The sequence below is a fragment of the Patagioenas fasciata genome, chromosome 2 (genome assembly GCF_037038585.1).
Source record: "Patagioenas fasciata isolate bPatFas1 chromosome 2, bPatFas1.hap1, whole genome shotgun sequence".
In the NCBI taxonomy this organism is placed as follows: Eukaryota; Metazoa; Chordata; class Aves; order Columbiformes; family Columbidae; genus Patagioenas; species Patagioenas fasciata.
In genome coordinates this window covers 156720656-156738693 of record NC_092521.1, presented here as the reverse complement: position 1 = coordinate 156738693, position 18038 = coordinate 156720656, and the positions used below count along the sequence as shown (strand labels likewise).

The 18038-nt window shown below is 36.5% G+C and overlaps 1 protein-coding gene across 4 annotated transcripts in view; it reads left to right on the top strand.

Annotated features, from left to right (window-relative positions):
* The window catches only part of PFKP (phosphofructokinase, platelet), a 51237-nt gene that overhangs the window by 21332 nt on the left and 11867 nt on the right, over positions 1-18038 (top strand). For 3 of the 4 annotated variants that reach the window (XM_065830026.2, XM_065830029.2, XM_065830027.2), the window contains exons 7-17: positions 582-626; positions 721-829; positions 1270-1365; positions 2819-2911; positions 3279-3404; positions 3995-4059; positions 4759-4828; positions 10594-10740; positions 11605-11675; positions 12099-12186; positions 13127-13279. In XM_065830026.2, the coding sequence (XP_065686098.1) occupies positions 582-626; positions 721-829; positions 1270-1365; positions 2819-2911; positions 3279-3404; positions 3995-4059; positions 4759-4828; positions 10594-10740; positions 11605-11675; positions 12099-12186; positions 13127-13279 (1063 nt within the window). The remainder of the gene's footprint in view (positions 1-581; positions 627-720; positions 830-1269; positions 1366-2818; positions 2912-3278; positions 3405-3994; positions 4060-4758; positions 4829-10593; positions 10741-11604; positions 11676-12098; positions 12187-13126; positions 13280-18038) is intronic. The other variant, XM_065830028.2, reaches the window with a different exon arrangement.

Here is an 18038-nt window from a genome sequence, read left to right as displayed (position 1 = left end):
AGTGGGAATAAAAACTTTTTGGCTGCAAGTGTCTTGGTTTCTTTTTTTCTTGGTAATGTTTTTTCCATCATTCCTGTCATGGCAGCATTTCAAGCATCTGATTGTAGAGGCTGCATCAGGCTTTGGTTTTTGAATATGCTTTTACTTTTTCCCAGACATACTCTTCTAGAGAAGATCGGGATATATCCTTATTATTACACAGTAGCATCTGTTTGTATATAAGCTTTCTCTAAGTAAAGTTTAAGCAATTAAATGATTTATATTTTTTTTTTTTTTTTTTTAAATACAACTATATAATTACAATTCTTAGCTAGGAATCTATATAATTTCAGTTTCTAGTAGATGTTCACCTCTCCTAATTTTCCTTACATCTTCTAGAAGTAGTAGTAAAAATGAATTATATGTTGGAAGATAGGCTGTATTAAACCATGTATTTAAAATTACCTATGTTTTGCTAATGAATGCTGTGTTTAGTAAGCATGGTAAGCACAGACTATTTCCTGATATCAGGAAATGTCAAGAATTTGGACTGCATTTTTGAGTTGCAGTACTACAGTTAATTTGTTTTCTTATTTTTACAGCCATCAGAGGACATTTGTTCTGGAGGTTATGGGGAGACACTGTGGGTATGTATTGTCTTCAGCAGTTTGTGTCTCGTATGGATATGAAAGATCAAGAAATCTGAACCATAAATGTCTAATCATTTGTTATGTTTATTAGGTATCTAGCTCTTGTTAGTGCCTTAGCCTGCGGTGCAGATTGGGTGTTTATTCCTGAATACCCACCAGAAGAAGGATGGGAAGATTCAATGTGTGTTAAGCTTTCAGAGGTAATCTATTACCATGTTTGGGATTTCCTTACGTCTTCGCAGATCTTGGTTTGAAAACAGTGATTTAAAATGTGATCATGCCTTTCAGCAAATCTTTGCTTCTGGTATCACAGATAGTGCTATTTGATCTTAAATGGTTCTTTTCCTTCATTCTGCAATTGTTTTGAAGAATTATATGACCTACTCTAGGGATTACATAAAACTATTCCTATATAAACAGTGTGTGTACCTTTCCTCATTTAATTTCATATAAGACAGTTCACTTCATAAAATAAAAGACCTATATAAAGATAAAATGTGTGAGAACACTGAAGAGCTCAAGTGTAAGAAATATTTCCTCAAATCCTAACTACTTAATGTATAGCAATTTATTATAAAATGGCTCTGTAAATTTCTTTCAGATTTTTTAGTACATGGATATTTTTTTATTTTTGTTATAGAATCGTGCACGAAAGAAAAGGCTGAACATTATTATTGTAGCTGAAGGAGCTATTGATTGCCACAACAAACCTATAACATCAGAGAAGGTTAAGGATGTAAGTGTTAACATCCTTTTGATGCACTTTTGGTTTTCTTAGGATGGGGCATGTTATTGATAATAACATTTCTGTAAAGTAAATCTGTTCCTGTAAAGTAGCTTATCACACAGTTCGCTGGTTGTATTTTGTATTTATGCTTTATTATCTGAATCCATAGTCCACTTAAGGGGGAATTATTTCAGTGGCTGTTAATTAGAACCTTTTCTCCATATAAAATAAGACAACAGTCCAAAACACCTACTTCATGGGTGCCTTGATTGATAGAGGGTCTTAAGCTAGCTCTAATCAGTAATTGCAATCCTATTTACTTCATATTTCTTGTAAAATTTTAATAATGGTCTGTCTCAGTTACTGTGAAATAATATTGTCTAATTTGGACAAAGTCTGGTTACTTTTCTCTAAATGATTGCTTTGCCAAGAATTTCATTGGTGTCTAAGATTAAGACAAACTTCTGAGCTGAAATTATTCTGCTTTTTTTGGAAAGGGTCTCTTAAGAATATAAGTTAAAAGATTATTATTGGCAGGAAGGAGCTATGACACTTTGACTTTACCTGGGGTTTATCTGTCCTCTGACTATGGAGTTTTCTTTGCCGGAGCTGTCAGTTTGAGAGTAATCTTTGACTCTTAATTCAGAATTGCAGTTTACAAAGTAAAATTTAGCACCAAGTGGTGTTAAGTGTACATAGAGCAGATAGGTGTTATATATTTATGGAAGAAACATTACTAGCATGCTACAAATTTCAGACAATTAAAACATTCAAAAATTATAAATACAAGGGATATAAGAGTTTGTAAATAATTTCTACTATTTTTTTCTGCTTTATGGTATCCATTCTTTATTCCTAACTTTACATGCTCACTGAAGATGTATTAATAAAACGTGTCTTTCTGTGACTTTAGATTTGATATGTAACAGAGGAAATGAAAAGAAAGCCTGACTGAAAGAAATAGTTTTATTATTATTATTTTTACTGCAGGTTTTAGAAGCTTTGTGAAGTAAGGTTAAAAGTCATCTTCACTGAAGTTTTACTCAGAGTCTCTTGAAGTGTGTAATCTTTCACACAGATGAAACATGATGTGAATAAAACACTGTAACTGAGCTTCTTTCAAGTATTCTAATTATAATGTATAGACCTGTTTGTATAAGGCTGAAGACTGTGTATGATGAAGCTATTATAACTGCAGTTAAAGCATTGCAATGTAAGGCACTGTTTTGCTGTTAAAAAATGAAATGTTCCTTTTGATTAGGAACTTGGAGTTTAGATCTAGGTTAGGAATAAGCTAAAGGCTGGCTTAATTTTTGTAATATTTTCATTCTGTTGATGTACTCATGTATAGTATATGTAGAATTTTGTTATTCCAATAGTATGTAAACCAGAGTAATTCTGATACCGATGTTTACAAAATAGTTATTATAATAAACCCACCATATTTTGAAATTCTGTGCAGCTTGTAGTTCAGCGGCTCGGTTTTGACACCCGAGTAACTATCCTGGGTCATGTGCAAAGAGGTGGAACCCCTTCAGCTTTTGACAGAATTTTGGTGAGTGAACCTAAAATAATTACTCATGACACCACATGGTGTAACTACATTTTGATTATTTATTTGGGGGTGGGGAAGTTCCTTACCTGATTAATTTGACAAATCCAATTATTGTCTCAACTGTCTGAGTAGCTAAAATTCAGAATAGTGAAGCACTTTGTGTAAAGTCATCTATATTAGGATTAAAAAACAAAGGTCGAGGGTCAATCTTCCATACTTAAGGGTGTTAAACAGCCTGCGATGTTTTCACCTACCAAGGAATAATTGGTTTCAGCTTGATTTATGGAGAAATCATTGCAATTTTTGTGACTAAAAGCCTTTTATTTTTAAGTGCTTGCTTGATCACTCAAATATTATCTATTTTCAGGCAAGTCGTATGGGTGTGGAAGCTGTGCTTGCCCTTTTAGAAGCTACTCCAGCTACCCCAGCCTGTGTCGTGTCCCTGTCTGGAAACCAGGCTGTCCGTCTGCCTTTGATGGAGTGTGTACAGATGGTGAGTTTCTGGCAAAAAGCCAATTTATAGTTATTCATTAACTACAACAGACCACTGTGTACAATAATTGTCTGTTGTTGTTAGAACACCCATGGGAATGTGTGCAGCAGTTTCCCACATTTGGGAATAATGAACTTCATGTGTGTTCTCTACATGTTATTACTTATTTGTGAACTACCAACAAACAAGACATATATATTTAATTTGTTTTTAAATTTATCCTCAGATCTTTTCTTTTTATTGCTGCTACAAATGATTCAGATGCTTGCATCCATTTAAACATCACAAACAACAGTCCACTTTCTGCACTAAAACTGTTCAACTTAAACTGAAAAAAAAGTAGATACATTTATATATATATTTTTATTTATTTATTTATTTATTTTCCCTAGGGAGGCTTTATGTGTCCCCTTCTACTTTGTTCTTCTCTTGTCCACTGTAATTTGTGCTATAATAAGAGGTAGCTCATAAATTAACGAAATGTCGATATTTCTGTTTTCACTTTTGAAAGCTCATTCAGAATGATCTATTTAAATAATCAGCTTCCTGTGTTTTTTAAACACATTGGTTAATCAACTTGTTTTTTCAAGACTCAAGAAGTCCAGAAAGCCATGGATGAGGGAAGATTTCTTGAGGCTGTGAGGCTGCGTGGAAGGTATGGCCAATAACTTGTATCAATTTATTTGTGCTGGATGAGCTGAATTGATTTGCTATTCCACTGGCACTCAACATTTTATTTTAAATAATTGTAATATCCATATGATTTTATGTATTTGAGAATAATACAGGTGACAGAAGAAGGGTTGCTTAAATAAAATAATTGAAATTCTTATCTGCATAAAACCGTGCAAAACACAGAAAACTCTTGTTCAGTACTGTGTCAGGTTAATGACCAGTCCCAGGATAAGTAGTCGTAAAAGAAAGAGCTGCTGTGTTTTGTGAGGTGACTGGGAGCAACTATGTTTGTTTATTCAAGATTTTGAGACCGATCCCATGAGCTTGTTTGCGAGTAGCTGGTAGTTTTCCATGAGTAATGTTGGAGGGAGACATTCTGCACTGTTATGTGTCAACAGAGCATTTTCTGTTTCAAGTCACTTGATAATAAAATGCTTTATCACCAATACATAAAAACTCATTTGCCAGCTATATAGTTATTTTATATTTTCTCACTATTATCTTACAGGATGGAGTACTTTCCAGTGTTCTCTCATTTTCATGTTTTATTGCATTTTGCATTTGTAATAATTTTGGTCCAAATATTACATACTGTTTTTAAAAGTTTCTGACAAACTCAAGTATTTATTTTAAATAAGTTGAAAAACTTACTATTTTATTTATCTTATTGACTTATTAGGAGCTTTGAAAACAACCTTAACACCTACAAGTTACTGTCGCACAAAAAACCAGATGCTGAACTTCCAAAGGTAAGGGTGTTGTTTTTTTTGGAGTGTGCAATGCATGTCTGCTTTTGGGTGGTCTCAATAAATACTGGTTTTGTTTTTATTCTCTCTCATCCTGCCTTAATACCCTCTTCAAACCTGTGCCATAGGATATTTTATAAAATTAGTTAAATGTTATAATGGCAGAAGGATGCTTGCACCACACAACTTTATTCTAATAATACCAATTTTTTTAGTTAGAATGGAATTTCACTTTAAAAATTTCCTGCTAGATGGTTTCTTTCTGTCTTGGATTTATGTCTGGTCCCAGTTGCAGTAGTGTCTGGTCCTGATAGTTACTGTTATGTCCTCTGTTCCGTAACATGGAGAGAAGGAAGAGAGATGTAATCATGATTGTCTGAAAATCTTGGGATAAAGAAGGAACATTCAAGATAAAAGATTTCTAGCCCTTCCTTTTGAAGGGCAAAACTGGTCAAGAACAGGAATGAGCTCAGGAATTCATGGAATGGAATAGTGCTTCACATTTACCTGGTCTAATGAGTCACTGTTCATAATACAGCAGTGGACATTTAGTTCTTTTCTTTGTAGTTTGTAAGTTGTGTATAAAATGGAATGCAGATTTATTAGGAAGTAGGCACTAAATGTGTGCGAACAAATTTCAGACAGGATTTTTTTGTTTGTTTTCATCAATGGTTTACTGAATAATTCTGGTTTTGACCACGGTTGGTGACTATGTCACCTTACTGGTTAATTCCTTTTTTCAGTTGTGGTTTGTGATGATTTGTTACCTTATTTGTATGATTATATTACCGTTATGTTTTTTGGATTTTATTTTATTCCAATTAGATATTCTTCTCAATATTATTAAGTATAAAAATTGCAGTGAAAATAGGAAAAGTTTGTTTGAATACCTGACATGTGTTCAGAAGTTCTGCAGATAACAAGTAATATAGTCACAACTAGACATTTTAGTTGACAAAAATTACTGTGTAATATGTCATGGAAAACTTCACACAGTGAAGGAAACTTGGTTATAAACAAAAAGTCATAGTAGAAGCTTTCAAGGACACTGTGACAAAATAACTCTAGTTTAAATTGGACTTTTGCCTGAACATAATTAAAAGTAAGTATATAGACTGAAGTTATTTCAAATAAAGCTGTCAAATAATATATATTTTTAAAATAAGGACCTAAGTTTGAACTTCAATAGATTAGTTATTCAACATTTGCTTTGCCAGATCGGGTGTGTGTTTGTTTGTAATATACCGATGCAAATTTAGTACTGTTAGCATTGGGCTTTTATATTGCATTTTAGAAAGTTTTACCATATCTTTTTGTGATGGATGATGTTAGAAGGAAATGTGGGGCACTTGTAATTATTAGCAACTTTGATCTGACCACAGTAACCAAATCTGTGTATTCTATAAAAGGGGTCAAATGGGAATTAAAAAGCAGATAAAATGTGCATGTCACAGGAATTGAGGAAAGGCTAAGCTGATCAGATCACTGCAGCTACTAAATGCTCTGCCTCAGCAGTGTTGCAGCATGCAGATATTTTGCTCCTTCTGTGTGCTTTGGTTTTTTCTACAATCATTTGATTGTGCCAGAGCTAAAAAAAACCAACCAACCAACCAACCCCACCAAAACTACATAAGTTCTGGTTTAGGTGTCTTTTTATTTTGGTTGGAAGTGATCCAAACAACTGTTCTGGGTTTTTTTTGTTTGTTTGTATTCCCATCTTCTAGGATAAAGCTATAATAACAACTTATAGTTCTTCTGCAGTACCAAATTGTTACAAATTTGTCATGTTAACAGTTGAAAACTATTTAAGGTCATCCAGCTGACCTAAACCATGATGAATTTTAGTGTATAAACTCAGGCTGTTGTCTGCTTTTTGCTTACATAGTTTGCTGTCATGTAAATTCTGTTTGCTAAATTCATACAAAGTAGTTCAATTTCCCAAAGGTCAGGCATGTAAAGTTTAATTTTTTAACATATATTTTTTGCTCAAAGTATTAATCTCAAAGCTATAAAAATAAAACAAAATTAATAAATTGCAGTGCCTGCTTTATTTTTTGGTAAAGGATTATATTTTTATCTGTGTATATCAACACTGATTGATGTCAGAGAAACTGTATTGATATATACAAGCTGAGGGTTTCTTAATCAAAGACAGTGACCTGTGATTTATCTGGAAAAAAAGCCGTATGTTTCAAGGAACATTTCATGTACAGAAGATCTGCATTTCATGCTTTGCTCTTAAAATTTAATCCAAAAGTGCTTTTTTTACACACAGTAGCACTCTTGCTTTGTTTACCCTTACAGTGTGCATTTATGAGTAATTTTTCTGTTGTATTTTTCTTCTTAATGCAAGTATTGAAGATTTTTCTCTGGGAAAGAATCCATGATCTGGATGATATTGGATTTATCAGTATAGAGTAGTAATTCTGTTGAAGAAAGTGTTTTTAATTTGAAAAATGTTGTCGTTTTAGAGTTGGGTCTGTTGTAACAAGGCAGGAGGTTTTAACAGTATTTTGTAGCTAGATTGTATGTTTTTTGACGTGTATGATTTTTTCCACCTGTGTTGATCAGTCTGTAACACTTACATCCATTTAGATGTAGTTGTTTTATCTAGAGTACAATTGATAACTAAGCCATATAAACAGGTACTAAATGCATAGGTATGGAATATGTATTATATACTGAAATATTTACTATTTCATGTTCTGTTTTAAATAGAACCTTCTTTTTTACATTGTCTCTGGTTTAAATTACAAATGTGTATTTGATATCTCATGCTTTTCCATTTGAGTAGGTTAGCTGCTTAACTGGGATAACTTGGGGAGCAGAATGAAGCCCAGATAATCCAAGGATAAATGGTTGGCGAACTTGCTACAACACTTGGAAACACACACAATTCTATGGGGCCAGATGGGATACACCCAAGGGTGCTAAGGGAGCTGGCGGAGGTGATCACTGAGCCACTTACCATTGTCTACCAGCAATCTTGGCTAACTGGGGAGGTCCCAGTTGACTGAAAGCTGGCTAATGTGATGCCTATCTAAAAGAAGGGCTGGAAGGAGGATCCAGGGAACTACAGACCTGTCAGTCTAACCTCTGTGCTGGGGAAGGTCATGGAGCAGATCATCTTGAGTAACATCACATGGCACATAACAAGAAAACCATGTGATCAGGCCCAGTCAACATGGGTTTATGAAAGGCAGGTCCTGTTTGACCAACCTGATCTCCTTCTATGACAAGGTGACCCACCTAGTAGATGAGGGAAAGGCTGTGGATGTTGTGTATGTAGTAGACTTCAGTAAGGCCTTTGACACCATATCCCACAGCATTTGCCTGGAGAAGCTGGCAGGTCATGGCCTGGATGGGTGTACTTTTCAATGGATAAAGACCTGGCTGGAAAGCCAGGCCCAAAGAGTTGTGGTGAATGGAGCCAAATCCAGTTGGTGGCCAGTCATGAGCGGTGTTCTCTAGGGCTCAGTATTGGAGCCAGTTCTGTTTAATCTCTTTATCAGTGATCTAGATGGGGGGATTGAGTGCACCCTTAGTAAGTTTGCAGATGACACCAAATTGGGTGGTAATGTTGATCTGCTGGAGGGTAGGAAGCCCATACAGAGGGATCTGGACCGGCTGGATTGTTGGGCTGAGGCAAATTGTATGAGGTTCAACAAGGCCAAGTGCCGGGTCCTGCACTTGAGTCACAACAACCCCAGGCAGTGCTACAGGCTTGGGGAAGAGTGGCTGGAAAGCTGCCTGGGGAAAAAGGATCTGGGGGTGTTGATTGACAGCAGCTGAACATGAGCCAGTGTGTGCTCAGGTGGCCAAAAGGCCAACAGCATCTTGGCTTGCATCAGGAATAGTGTGGCCAGCAGGACTAGAGAAGTGATTGTGCCATTGTACTCAGCACTGGTGAGGCCCCACCTTTAATCTGTGTTCAGTTTTGGGCTCCTTATCATAAGAAGGACATTGAAGTACTAGAGAGAGTGCAAAGGAGATGACAAAGCTGGCGAGGTGCCTGGAGCACAAGTGTGATGAGGAGCAGCTGAGGGAACTGAGGCTGTTCAGCCTGGAGAAAAGGAGGCTGAGGGGAGACCTTAATCGCTGTCTACAGCTACCTGAAAGGAGGTTGTAGCATGGAGGGGGTTGGTCTCTGCTCCCGACTAGCACGTGGTAGAAAAAGAGGAAAGAATTGGCCTCAAGTTGCACCAGGGGAGGTTTAGATTGGCTATTAGGAAAAAAGTTCTTCATGGAAGGGTTGTCAGGCACTGGAACAGGCTGCCCAGGGAAGTGGTGGAGTCACTATTCCTGGAGGTGTTTAAAAAGTTCTCAAGGACATGGTTTAGTGCTAGAGCTAGGTTATGGTTGGACTCTATCCTGAGGGTCTCTTCCAACTGAAATTATTCTATTCTGTTCTGTTCTATTCTATTCTATTCTATTCTATTCTATTCTATTCTATTCTATTCTATTCTATTCTATTCTATTCTATTCTATGAACTTGGGGAGACACTGAATATAAGCTCAATTACTTCGAGTTGTTGGGAAATGCTTAAAAAACTGCCATAATCTGAAAATGTACAGTACTGTGAAAGATGCCAAGTGTTCCTGTTTACTGCTATATTGTCAACTGCTTTTAAAACCTGGCTAATACTTTAAAAGTTGTAATCTGTTTTGCTTTGCATGGTACCGAAGATACACACCTAACTGCAAGTGTGCTAGAATCAGTTCCTGCTCTGTTCTTGGCTATTTTGGATGTTTTTACGAAAAAGCTACTGCTTTCATAACGTGAAATTGCCTGAATCACAGAATCACAGAATCACAGAATTGGCTAGGTTGGAAAAGACCTCAGAGATCATCAAGTCCAACCCTTGGTCCAACTTCAGCCCATTTACTAGATCATGGCACTAAGAGCCATGTCCAATCTCAGTTTAAAAACCTCCAGGGACGGTGAGTCCACCACCTCCCTAGGCAGGCCATTCCAATGCCTGATCACTCTTTCCGTAAAGAACTTCTTCCTAATATCCAGCCTAAACTTCCCCTGGCAGAGTTTAAGCCCATGTCCCCTTGTCCTATTGCTAACTGCCTGGGAGAAGAGACCAGTTCCCACCTGACTATAACTTCCCTTCAGGTAGTTATAGAGAGCAATGAGGTCACCTCTAAGCCTCCTCCTCTCCAGGCTGAACAACCCCAGCTCCCTCAGCCTCTCACCATAGGTCATGTGCTCAAGTCCCTTCACCAGTCTTGTTGCTCTTCTCTGGACCCGCTCCAGCACCTCAATATCCCTCCTGAACTGAGGGGCCCAGAACTGAACACAATACTCCAGGTGTGGCCTCACCAATGCAGAGTACAGGGGAAGGATCACTTCCCTTGTCCTGCTGACCACACTATTTTTGATACAGGCCAGGATACCATTGGCCTTCTTGGCCACCTGGGCACACTATATATATATAATAATGCAGGGTGTTTTATACTTCTTGAACCTAGCTGAACTAGAATATAAAAACCTGAATAACTTAACCTGCAAGCCAAATGAAAATGTGATAAAGTCTTACTTTCAAACAAACATTCTTATTTTAAACTGTTTGTTTCTACATTATATTTTGCAAATTGGGAAATATAGGCATGTATCTTCTAGTTAACTTCAAAGTTTGGATGGTTTTAGTGGCTTTGAAATTTCATTTCCTAAATTCAAACATTTAGCATTGTGTAAGATGGACAAACTAGCCATGGTATTGAAATAAAAGTACTTATTAAACGTTCTTTTTCTCTTGCAGACTAATTTTAATGTGGCGGTTTTAAATGTTGGTGCTCCTGCAGCTGGAATGAATGCTGCAGTGAGAGCTGCAGTGAGAGTTGGCATAACTGAAGGCCATAAAATGTTTGCAGTCATTGATGGATTTGAAGGTTTTGCTAGAGGGAAGGTCAGTATTACCTGTGTGGATTACATAGTAGTAGGTACCTCGTCCCGCATCACCACCTTTGTTTATGTTCTTAGAAGGTATATTCTGTCATTACGGTTGTGGAAACTGATTCTCTTAAGTTCTTTTATTTCAGAAAGATCTATAAAACTGAAATTGTAACTATTTCTCAACTGTTCAGGTCTATAGATCGATTTATCTGAAGTATTGTTGATCACATGCTGCAGAGCTACAAAATTAGTTCAGCCAAATCCTACCTTCAAACTTTAGTTGTTGTTTGTCACATGGTAGATTTTCCACAGAATAACAGAAGGATTGCTGATTCTGTGTTGTTATGTCTGTGTTTCTTTACTGTAAGACAATTTGCAGTGGTGCTTGTTGAGGAAGGAAGCTTTTTTTTTTCCCAAGTGAGTTTGGTTCATCTGTTTCCCTATTTTAAACGCTAAACATCTGTTGGTATACTGAGGAGAAACTGGATAGAAGATTTATGATTTCTATGCCTAGCTGGAGCTGCAGGTCCCAAAATTAACTTCAAAGACCTAGTTCTAGATTTTTGTGTTTCACATTCAGTAGGAGAGGTCGTGAAAATAGGATCATGATATGAAACAAGGAGGCAGGCAGGGTTCATCATGATCTGGAGGAAGAATGAAGAAATAAAATGGAAAGGGATTCCTAAGAACTCAAGAGAAATTCAGTTAACCTTTTGGTGCTGTGTTCTTTCTTTGCCAGGTTCATTTTTGGTACTGTCTGTGTCCACCAATTTGTTCCAATAGCTTTACATAAAGTAGTACGTGAGGTTTGCTGCATGTCAAAAGATGCAATTGGATAATTACTTAACACCATCTCCTTTTATACTTTTGTTCAAAGATAAAGGAAATCAGCTGGGGAGATGTTGGAGGCTGGACTGGTCAAGGAGGATCAATTCTTGGTACAAAACGGTAACGTCAGTATTTTGCCAATTGATAGGATGAATTCTAGTATTTTATATAAGCAATGTATGATTTCATGTGCTTTTTCTTCTACAGGATGTTTAAGTGCTCTTTTTTTAAAAAAAAAGTTACAGTCTAACTGGGTAATCTTTATAGTACTGTACCAGCTCTGAAGAGAGAATGAAAATGGGAGTTGGAACCTCAACTTGAACATTTCCTGGGGTCCTTTCACTTACCAGGATTGCAAACCTGTAGTTTCTTTACAGTTGATATGATTCCTTACTGGTTGTCAGGAATATTTGTATGGATAAATATGTAAAATGAAAAATATTGCATTGCCTGCTCAGTTTTCTGTTTCAGCTTGTGATCGGTTCTTATTGCTGCAGAATCTGTAAATTGTTTTCATTTTTCTTCTGGTTTAATAATTTTTAGTACTCTTCCTGCAAAATATTTGGAGAAGATTGCTGACCAGATGCGCACTAACAACATTAATGCCCTGATGGTTATTGGTGGATTTGAGGTACACTGAAATGTTTAATTGTGTCTGAGTAGAAATCCTAACAAAAGGATTAGATGGTTTGATTTTTACCCAATCTTCAGGTACAGTGCATTTGGTTATAACTATATTTGATGCACAACAGAAGTAGTGTTTAGGATCGGAAATATTGTCTATCAGTGATTCTATGGAAAGCTGACATTCAAGACAGTGACTCCTAACTGCAAAACAGGATATGCTAAATGAATAAATAAGGTAAGATAACGTGTTGGTATTTTTATATTAAAAAAAAAAAAAATATATCGACCTCAGTAGTGCAAGCTCCAATCTGTACTGTATCAATACTTAGAACATACTTCTGGAAGTCCTTGACCTTTAATAGTAGCTACACTGTGGTTTCCCATTTAAACCACTCTTTCTCACATAGTGCATTTCAAAAGCTTTAATTGATCTGGAGAAATATTTTTTTCTTCCATGTTTCATGTTAATTTAATTTTACCGAAATAATTAATTTTTGAGATCTTAATTCAGGAAAGTATTTCACTGGCTCTTCTCAGAGAAAAAGATACTTAATACTTCTTGATAAAAAAGAACGAATCAGCAATTTTTTCCAACATGTAAGGCGTCGCCCTAGTTCAGGAATAGTAAAATTTTAAATGAGCAGTAACTGTACCTGAAGTTTGCAGTATGTTTATGTTGTACAAAACACTTTGTTCTGTCTAAATTATATATTCCCTTGAAAATGAATGTTCTATTTATTGTTTGTTTTCAAATGTCTATCTGTTTTTAATGTTTTCTTTTTTCTTGTATTTGTGTTAGATTTTAGTGGCTCCTTATTGCTTTGACTTGCTGAAGTGTGCTGTGGTAGAATTTGGCTCCCCCTGTGGCCCTTTCCATTTTATCACTCCTACTTTGCTCTTATTTTATTCATCCTAATTTTTTACCCAATGCCTGTGCCCAACAGGCTTACCTCGGACTCCTGGAATTGTCAGCTGCCCGAGAGAAATATGACGAATTCTGTGTTCCCATGGTTATGGTTCCTGCCACTGTATCCAACAATGTACCGGGTTCAGATTTCAGCATTGGTGCAGATACTGCTCTGAACACTATCACTGATGTAAGTCTATTCTGGTGTGTGCACTTACTAACAAAGCAGTTGTGGTTAAAACTGACAAAATTGGCTAGAACTGGATATTTTTATAGACCAGAACTTTGGAAATATAATCTGGTAAATTATACAGCTAGTTAATATAGCCACATTCATGATACCTTTCTAAATAAGAGAAGGTTTAAAATCTCAAATGCTCCCATTAGATTTTCTCTGAAACTACAATGACCTGTGAATTTGCAAACTATAAAATCAGATGGCATATATTGATTATACATCTAAGAAATAAACCTAAAGCTAAGACTTGATGATCGTTTGATGCACTGCAGAGAAAAAAATCCCTATTATATTCATCAGTATACCCAGATGTGAAAAATGCTGAGTGATTGTTGTTTTTTTCAGAAAGAGATCCTTGTTCATATATGTAACATCTTTATTTCTTTAACAGAGACTGCAACAGAATCAAAGACTGCTTAGGGTTGGAAACGACCTCTGGAGATCATCTAGTCCAACTCACCTGCTAAAGCAGGTTCACCAGAGCAGATCACGCAGGAATGTGTCCAGGCAGGTCTTGAATGTCTCCAGAGCAGACGACTCCACAACCTCTCTGAGCAACCTGTTCCAGGGCTCTGGCACACTCAAAGTAAAGAAGTTTTTCTTCAAATTCAGACGGAACCTCCTATGCTTCAGTCTGTGCCTGTTGCCCCTGAACCCATAGTTGGACACGACTGAAAAGTCTGGTCCCATCGTCATGACACCCACCCTTGAGATATTTATAAGGATTGATAAGATCCCCTCTCAGCCTTCTCTTCTCCAGGCTGAACAGACCCAGCTCTCTGTCTCTCTTCATAAGAAAGGTGCTGGACTCCCTCCAGTAATTCCTTGTCCTTCTTAAGCTGGGGAGCCCAGAACTGAACACAGTACTCCAGATGCAGCCTCACCAGGGCAGAGTAGAGGGGGAGGAGAACCTCTCTCAACCTGCTGGTCACACTCTTCTTAATGCACCCCAGGATACCGTTGGCCTTCTTGACCACAAGGGCACATTGTTGACTCATGGTCAACCTGTTCTCGACCAGAACTCCGAGATAATTCTCTGCAATGCTGCTTTCCAGCAGGTCTGCCCCTGGTGCCTGGGGTTATTCCTCTTCAGGTGCAGGACCCTACACTTGCCCGTATGGAACTTCATCAGATTCTTCTCTGTCCAGTCCAGCCTGTCCAGGTCTCGCTGAATGGCAGCACAGCCTTCTGGTGTGTCAGCCCTTCCTCACAGTTTGGTATCATCAGCAAAATTGCTGAAGGTGCACTCAGTAAAATCCATATTTCTCAATAACAAGAATTACATGCCTTCTACTAATAAACAGATTTAACAAAAAAAAGAATTGAGACATATTATGAAGTATTTTTTAAAAAATCAAATCCAGTAATACGATGTAAATTAAAAATGGATTAATACTAAACTCAGTTGGATAGAGCATTGTCAAACACCACACAACTGAAATTGTTAGGCATGCACATTTAAAGTTCACCTAATTCACTTAAGCATTAATTCATCATAGCTCTACTAAACAAAGCAATTCTGTTTATATATATTTTGACATGATTTTGTCTGTGAAACAATAACATCACAATTCCTTCACTTGTTTTCTTTTCAACATAATCTGTGGACATGTATGTACTGCAGGTGCAGTTACAGAGTGTCCATAGTTTGTATGTAAAGGGTGAGTGTCAGGAGGATGGAGCCAGGCTCTTCTCGCTGACAACCAATGATAGGACAAGGGGCAATGGATACAAACTGAAACACAGGAGGTTCCACTTAAATATGAGAAGAAACTTCTTCACGATGAGGATGACGGAACACTGGAACAGGCTGCCCAGGGATGTTGTGGAGTCTGTTTCTCTGGAGACATTCAAAACCCGCTTGGACACCTTCCTGTGTAACCTCATCTGGGTGTTCCTGCTCCGGCAGGGGGATTGGACTGGATGATCTTTCCAGGTGCCTTCCAAACCCTAACATTCTGTGATTCTGTGAAAACACAGCAAAGACCTAATAAAGCATTTATCTTCAAAACTGAATTTATATTTTCACTTATAAAGAAGAAACAGAATTATTTCATAACTTCTTTACTGAATTACAATGAATTACCATATTATATTACAAGTTCCACTTCCCGATTTTTGTCTTCAGCCATCTTGGAGCCAGAATGTAGAATTTTTTCACCGATTGTACATATTGAGCTACATTTGAAGAAGTGAAAAATAACAAGTATGATGCTCATGTAAAGTGGGAAAAAAATTGTCAAGTTGCTTTTGAAAACAAAATGTCAGTTTTATCACTTAGATATATTTGAAGATCTTGATGTTATTTTCAGAAATTTGAAGGATTCCTCAAATATTACCAACTTCAAGAGCACTAACATAATTTTCACCTGTTTTGTTTTTTACCATGCCAGCATCAAAACTTCAGCAAAATAAACCCTTCAATTAGGAAATTTCAGTTACCTTAACTATTGCCTTGAAAAAGATTGTAAGCTAACTAAAAGTTATGTTGAACACATTTTTTATAGACAATGTAGGTTATACATTATGATGTTTCCAGTTCTGGTATATAAAAATATCTCTCCAAAAAGATTGGTCACAAATTAAGGTGAGTAAAATGGTTGTGCATAACACCTACTTTTCTTCTTTTCTTTTCTTCTTAATCTTTGTTTACCTAACTGGCTTCTTTTTATAGGTTATTTCGTGTAGAGTGGGATGTATCATAGTCAGTCTCTCCTTGTGTTTTGCTTTATACTTAGATTTGCAGATATCATCCGTCTTTATTAGATAATAAATAAAATGTTAGTATCTCCGTACTTTCAATGCAGCAGTGGAAAATTTTTGAGCTAGTATTTTTTTTACTAATAACTTTCATCTTCTTTTTGTGTTTGATTTTGCCTAGATTTTTCTCTGCAATAAATATGAAATGTAGTAGCCTTGCAAGATTTAGATTCAATCCAATGGAAAATTAAATTTTGTTCAGTTTTTTTGGGGGAAGGAGCAGACTTTGTGTTGTGGAAACATTTCTGCTTAGAATCATTTGGGGTTTTTTGCTCTGATTGTTTGAACTCTGTTCACTAAAACTGATAATGAAAAATGTATCCTTTCATTCCTGCGTTGCATGTTCAGATCAGGTTCAATAGGGATGATGCCCCCTATTAAATGTGGCTGAGAGACTCGATAGAATTCATACAATTGACTGTGGTAAATGGAAGTAGGAAATGGACATCAATGTCCGTTTTATATAGTTTATAGCATTTTTATTCCTGTTGCCACTATTAGGAGAATAAATGCATCATAGTTTTCAGGGCTCTTGGATTAGTACCTCTTATGAAAACCAAAATGTCATCATACTTAGTTTTTGTGTAGTACTGTTCTTCTGTGTTCTTCACAACTTTTAGTAAGGTAAGTACATTTCTGCTGGGTGATGAAGCCTTGTTAGTGTTTGGCATTACAAGACACTTCTCAGTGTTAGATCGTTTAAAGCTAGTCTAGAGGGGTGTAAATGGCACCTTGAGACATTTGCAGATAAAACGTGTTAAGATGCTGCATTTAGAGAGGAAAATAATAAAAAGCAGCCAAACAGATACATAAGTTCTGAATGAGAGATTTTCCTAAGTCATAGATAGTGGATGGTACATTTCTCAGTCATCAAAATTTAGATTCTAAATAGATTCTGTGACCCTCTTGAAATAATCCATTTTTCCATTTTTGTTTTAAAATACAGGCTTGTAATCAGTTAAATAGTAGAATTTGGTTTGGCTTTTGAAGTGTGTTTTAAATTTACCTTATGCTGTGTTTTTCGGTTTTCAGAATGTTAGTGAGAAAAATTGTCAATGAAAACTCCACAATATAAAATACCTGGGGAAAGCTGGAGGCTTCTGTATGTGAAAAGGGTATGCTTAAGGCTTGTATATCTAGATATATGAAATAAATTGTTAAGGATTGCAGGATAAGAACATGAACTTTGAGTTTTCTGTGAAAAGAAGCGTCAGTAAAATAACTACCATAATAAAAATACCAATATTCTCAACTTCATGTTTCTAATCCAGTGAAATGAATAGAATATTATTTCAGATAGCAGACCCCTGGAATGTGGCAGCAAAGGAATGTTAGTTTTCTTCCTACATAACCATGAAGGACAGAAATTTATTTTTGAAATAAAGTTGGATTACTTAATATTGATCAAAAAGAGGCATTAGCAATACATTTTGCAGGTGGAAGTAAAAAGCAGAAACCTACTCTGTAATTAAGTGGGATGAATAAAGAGTTAGACTGTTTTAGCCACAGAACATGGAAAGAGAATGGAAGGGATGAAAACTTAATTTGAAAACAGAGCCTACTACTGATGGGCTAAATGGAGCTTTAAAGAGGAATAAAGAAGACTTAAAGAGGAATAAACCAGAAGAAGGTATGGAAGAATAGTCATTTTGTTTAGGAGACGTATAAGTAAATGGGGAAATGAAAAGGTATCAGCTAGAGGTGGAGAAATATAGAACCTGAAAAAGGAAGATACTGGAACTCTCTGATTTGTTTTCTTGAGAATCTTCCTTTTCCTTTCATCAAAGGGAAGGAGATACAGGTTGATTAATTGGTTTTGTGAGAAAAAGCAGAGTGAACAGCCGCAAGAAAACCCTTTTTCGGTGGGGAGTGAATGAAGCTACAGACCCCTGTACCCTCCCAGTGCTGGTGTTTGCAAATGTGGCTCCACATCAGTCTGAACTAGGAAGCT